This window comes from Choloepus didactylus, chromosome X, assembly GCF_015220235.1.
Source record: "Choloepus didactylus isolate mChoDid1 chromosome X, mChoDid1.pri, whole genome shotgun sequence".
Taxonomy (NCBI): Eukaryota; Metazoa; Chordata; class Mammalia; order Pilosa; family Megalonychidae; genus Choloepus; species Choloepus didactylus.
In genome coordinates, this window is record NC_051334.1 from 84,093,724 (window position 1) to 84,100,108 (window position 6,385).

At 40.7% G+C, this 6,385-nt stretch overlaps 1 protein-coding gene across 1 annotated transcript; it reads left to right on the forward strand.

Moving 5' to 3' along the window:
* Positions 1 to 5,155: 5,155 nt before the first annotated feature.
* On the forward strand, positions 5,156 to 5,953 carry LOC119522216 (zinc finger protein 551-like). The gene is given in 1 exon segment (XM_037820838.1): positions 5,156 to 5,953. A coding segment is annotated over 1 exon segment (798 nt).
* The last annotated feature ends 432 nt before the right edge of the window (positions 5,954 to 6,385 follow it).

Consider the following 6,385-nt stretch of genomic DNA (forward strand, 5'->3'; position numbering starts at 1 on the left):
CACTGATGGCAAATCAATAGTACCATCCCCCTACAGGAACTTTAGAATGATTATATGTTGGACAAATGGAAAAGAAAATACCTGATAAACTCACATTATATATGATAAATGACGTGAACATAGTACTTTCAGTTGCAGAGGTACAGAAGGATTAGAAGGCTCAGAAGGTTTAGTGAGTTACACAAGTGATTTGCCCAAGGTTGTAAGGCTAATAACTATCAGAGCTGGGGTTTGAGTCTGTTTTTTCTGACTCTTTTCACTGTGCCCCAGCATAATGATTTAATGTGCTGTTCTTCACAGGAACACAGTTAGTGTTATAGCTAAAGAAATAAATTATTAATGATGGAATTTTAGCCATTGGTAGAAGAAATAGTTAGGGTCAGGGACTGAGATTCCTTTTAGATGCTTCCCTAATGATACCTCACAAGGATTTGCCTTCTTCTTCTATTAAGGAGGCTGGTCCTGGAGTTTTAGAGAGTATCTGTGTGCCAGTTTGTATATATTATGTCCCCCAGAAAAAAACCATGTTCTTTGATGCAATCTTGTGGGTGAGATTGATTAATCTTTTTGATTAGGGTGTGGCCTTTTGATTGGATGTTTCCATGGAGATGTGAGTCAATCAACTATGGGTGAGAACTTTGGATAATTTCCATGGAGGTGTCACCCCATCCATTCAAGGTGAGTCTTAATTGAATCACTGGAGTCCTATAAAAGCGTTCACAGACAGAAGGAGCTGCAGCTGAGACAGACACTATGAACATTAGAAGATGGCCATTGGAAGCTGATGTAGACATTTTAGAGAAAGCCATTTTGACATGCAACCTGGGGGCAAGCAGATGCCAGCCACGTGCCTTCCCAGCTAACAGAGGTTTTCCAGATGCCAATGGCCTTTCTCCAGTAAAGGTCACCATGCCAGGCCACCCCAGCCTGTCACCTGCAAGAAGCTACATGGCTGTGAATGAAGCCCCTTGGAGAATGCACTCTGGGTTGAGGGACTGCCAGTTAGGAGAAACATCCTCCCAAGCTGGCAACAGATCCAACTTGCCACCAGTGTGGGTGAAAAGCCAGTCTTAGCTCATTCTCTTAGGGAGAAAGAAGGTAGGGGAAGGAGGTTACCAACATATGTCCCCTTTCCATTTTATGTAAATAATATTTAGAGCAGATTTTTTTGCTGCAGGAATATTATGTTGTATGAGATGTAAATGTGGGTTTAAGGGTGGTTGATTTTATAAGAATCTTTCTAGGGAGACTTTTGTATTATTGAATAATAAGGCCTGTAAATGTGATACCACTTAGGGACCAAAAAGAATTTTTATTAAGGCAGAAGGGTCATGTGGAACTTGGGATGGGAGCTGCTTGGCATGCTGAATTTGGATTGGGAACTCTAGAGAGAGAGGACTGGAGGATTATTTTGGGGTGGGGTTCCAAGAGGGAAGCATGAGACCACTGTAGAGAATGTTTCAACATAGAACTGTTTAACCAGAATTGCTTCTGAAACCCAGTCAGAGAGGACTCAGTCTCACCAGGACCAGGGATAGCCAACTTGGGAATTTGATAGTTTGAAACAAAACAGACATGTTAAACTCCCTAGAGAGAAATTCCTGTTTGGTCTTAGAACCAAGAATAGTTGTCTCTCTCCTGAGCTCTTTGTATCTTGTGGGCACTAGAACTGATCAGCTTTTCTTTTCCATTGGTAGCTGGGACACAGAGTATCAAATCCATGACCTGCCCAAAGCATACCATTATAAGAGGCATGTTCCTGACTTTTTTTGATGTACCCATATACACGGTGTATGTTAATTGCTTTAACTTTCCAGAAGAGCATCCCTCTTTGTGGGAACTGCCCTCCCCCACTGGAAGAGTCAGATCTGGTAGGAGCTGCCCTTCTCAGTCAGTATTCCACCTCCTGGCCACAGGCTCAGCCAACCATAATCACCCTTATCTTGGGGCATGGTCCTGGGTGGTCATTCAAAGCCCTTCCCTGGGATTCTAACTGGAGCTGACATTCTTATTCCATTTCCACCCCTATTCCAAGAGTCTAGACTTCAGCCTGGAGCTGCTCAGGCTCAAGGGACAGCTAACCTGAGAGGTTGAGTGCAGCACTCAGACAGAAGGATGGATGAGGGAGAGTCCCTGACAACATCCAAGTTGTCCCTAAGACTGGTTCTTCCACCACCATTCCTTGTGAGTCAAAATTTCCCATATTTTCTTAATATATTTCAGCTTAGATTTCTGTCTCTTGCAGTGCAAAGGTTTAACTAATAAACTCATTTTTATTTAAAAAATGGCATTTGACAAAATTCAACATCCTTTCCTGATGAAAACACTTCAAAGGATAGGAATAGAAGGGAACTTTTTCAATAGGATAAAGGTGATATATGAAAAACCCACAGCTAACATCGTACTCAATGGGGAGAGACTGAGAGCTTTCCCTCTAAGATCAGGAGCAAGACAGAGATACCCACTGTCACCATTGTTATTCAACATTGTGCTGGAAGTTCTGGCTAGAGCAATTAGGCAAGAAAAAGAAATAAAAGGCATCCAAATTGGAGAGGAAGAAGTAAAACTTTCACTATTTGCAGATGACATGATTCTATATGTAGAAAATCCAGAAACATCTACAGCAAAGCTACTGGAACTAGTAAAGGAATACAGCAAAGTGGCAGGCTACATGATCAACATGCAAAAATCTGTAGTGTTCCTATACACGAGGAACGTGCAACAAGAGGAGGAAATCAAGAAAAAAATTCCATTTACAATAGTAACCAAAAGAATCAATATTTAGGAATAAATTTAACCAAGGACACAAAAGACCTTTACATAGAAAACTATAAGAAACTGCTAAAAGAAATTGAACAGGACTTTAAAAATGGAAAAACATACCATGTTCATGGTTTGGAAGACTAAATGTAGTTAAGATGGCAATTTTACCTAAACTGATTTATAGATTCAATACAATAACAATTCAAATCCCAACAACTTACTTTACAGAAATAGAAAAACCAATAAACAAATTTATTTGGAAGAGCAACATGCCCCAAATAGCCAAAAATATCTTGAGAAGGAGGAACAAAGTGGGAGGTCTCACACTACCTGACTTTGAAACATATTACAAAGCAGTGGTGGTCAAAACAGCATGGTACTGGCATAAGGATAAATATATAAACAAATGGAATCAAATTTAGTGTTCAGAAGTAGACCCTTGGATCTACAAACAATCGATCTTTGATAAGGCAGTCAAGCCAAAGCAACCGGGAAAGAGCAGCCTCTTCAATAAATGGTATTTGGAGAACTGGATATCCATTTCCAAAAGAATGAAAGAGGACTCCTATCTCACACCTTATACAAAAATTAACTCAAAATGGTTCAAAGACCTAAACATTAGCACCAAGGCCATAAGACTCTTAGAAGAAAATGTAGGGCAATTTCTTAAACATCTTGTAATAGGAGGTGGTTTCCTACACCTCACACCCAAGGTGTGAGCAACAAAAGAGCAAATAGACAAATGGGATCTCCTCAAAATTAAACACTTTTGTACATCAAAGGACTTTGTCAGAAAAGTAAAAAGGCAACCTACACAATGGGAGATGATATTTGTAAATCACATATCAGATAAGGGTTTAATATCCTGAATATATAAAGGGATCCTACAATTTAACAACAGGAAAACAAACAATCCAATTAAAAAAATGAGCAAAAGACATGAATAGACACTTTTCTGAAGAGGAAATACAAATGGCTCAAAAACATGTGAAAAAATGCTCAACTTCACTGGCCTTTAGGGAACTGCAAATCAAAACCACAATGAGATATCATCTCACACCTACCAGAATGGCCATTACCCATAAACAGAAAATTACAAGTGCTGGAGAGGATGTGGAGAAAGAGGCACACTTATTCATTGGTGGGAATGTAGAATGGTGAAACCACTTTGGAAGACAGTGTGGAGGTTCCTCAGGAAGCTAAATATAGATCTCCCACATGGCCCAGCTTTTCCATTGTTAGATATATACTCAAAGGAACTGAAAGTTAAGACACAAACAGACATTTGTAAACTGATGTTTATTGCAGCATTATTCATGATTGCCAAGAGATGGAAACAGTCCAAATGCCCATCAACAGATGAGTGGAAAAACAAACTGTGATATATACACATGATGGAATATTATGCAGCTGCAAGACAGAACAAAGATGTGGAACATATAATAAGTTGAATGAACCTTGAGGACATTATGTTGAGTGAAGTTAGCTGAAAACAAAAGGACAAATACCTTATGGTCTCATTAATATGAACAAACATTGGTGAACAAACTTGAGAGTTAAAAGCTGATAACACAGGCTGTCAGGGGATAGAGGGTAGAAATCAGGCATTTGATGCTGAAGGACTACAGAATGTTTAGCAGGATTGATTGTACAGATCCAGAAATAGCATAATACTGTGTGATGGTCACACAGTATTGTAAGTACACTTAACAAAGATATCTGTGAGTAAAGCTGAAAAAGGTGGGATAGGAGAATGCATGACACCAGACGTAAAGACAGATGAAAAAGACTGGGACTGTATAGCTTGGCAAAAACTGGAGTGGCCAATGACTGTTACTAAATGTACAAATATAAAAATGGTTTTACATGTGGGAGAACAAAAGAATGTCAAGCATGCAGAGTAATGAAAAAGTGATGGTATTTGTGAAAAAACATAATCAAAGCAAACTGGAGTCCATGGTCAACAGTAACATTGTAATATGTTTCCATTAAATGTAACAAAGCAGACATTGGGGAGGGAGTTTTGGAGATGTGTTTGCAGTGGTTGTTTTAGCTGCTGTTGGGTTTGTGCAAACTATTAGAGCTTTAGGCACGTGGGGTTGGATTTGGTGTGAGGAGAGCTGGAAGGCACGCAAGGAAGCATCATCCACACTGCACAGAAAGTGTGAGGGTTGGTGGTGGATCCACCGAGCACCCACCCATCACCCTGGCTCCACTGCACCCACAGGCTCCTACGGCAGGGCTCTGTGACCTTTGAGGACATGGCCATTTACTTCTTCCAGGAGGAATGGGGGCTCCTTGATGAGGATCAAAGGCTCCTGTACTATGAAGTGATGCTGGAGAACTTTGCACTTTTAGCCTCATTGGGTGGAAGTTCCAATGGATGCAGTGAATGTGGAAAATTCTTACTTACAACTCCACCCCCATTCAACATTGAAGAGTTCAAACTGGAGAAAGGCCTTATGAGTGTAACAAATGTAGGAAGTCATTTAAGCATAGATCTGGCCTCTTTCAACACCACAGGATTCACACTGAAGAAAGGACTTATGAGTGCAGTGAATGTGGGAAATCCTTTAGTCAAAGTTCTGTCCTCATGCAACACCAGAAAGTTCACACTCATGAAAGGCCTTATATCTGCAGTGATTGTGGAAAATCCTTTAACTCCAAATCCATCCTCATGCAACACTGCAGAATTCACACTGGGGCAAGACCTTACAAATGCAGTGAATGTGGGAAATCCTTTCACCAAGGATCTGGGCTTACTGGACACTGGAGTGTTCATGCTAATGAAAGGCTTTATAATTGCAGTGATTGTGGGAAATCCTTTAACTGCAAATCCAACCTCATGCAATACTGGAGAATTCATACTGGAACAAGGCCTTATGAATGCAGTGAATGTGGGAAATCCTTTAGTCAAAGCTCTGCTCTCACTCAACACTGGAGAATTCACACTCATGAAAGGCCTTACAACTGCAGTGATTGTGGGAAATCCTTTAGTCACAAATCTGACCTCATGCAGCATGGGAGAATTCACACTGGAACAAAGCCTTATGAATGCAGTGAATGTGGGAAATCCTTTCAACAAAGATCTGCCCTCATTCAACACTGGAGAATTCACACTGGAGAAAGGAGTGTAGTGGTTGTGGGAAATCCTGTAGATAGAACTCGAGGCTCCTTCAATGCCAGATAATTCATACTGGAGAAAGGACTTAGGTGTATAGAGAATAGGTTATTTCCTTGTTCATCATAATGACAATGGAGCAGAGCCTGTGTGAGGGTGCCATCTACCTGAATTAAATCCCATACATCTTTACATCAACAATGGTAAATTCCTTCAACATTCCAGATATGCACAGAGTTTTAGACAGCTGCATTTCACTTTCTCATCTGCTCAGGCCCTTGCCAGATTTATGTCACTGCCAGTTTATGTGACATAAGCCATTTTCCTTATTTATCTATGCACCTGGAAGGTCCACACAGTGTGCATCACACACCCCAATGGGCTCTCTGTTTCAGACCTTTCAGCTCACCTTTCACTGGAGAGCATCATATGTAGTCTGGGCCCTTGTGGAGGTTCTCATTCCCTTCACCCTCACTATTTAGCGCAAAACCTGACCCAGTT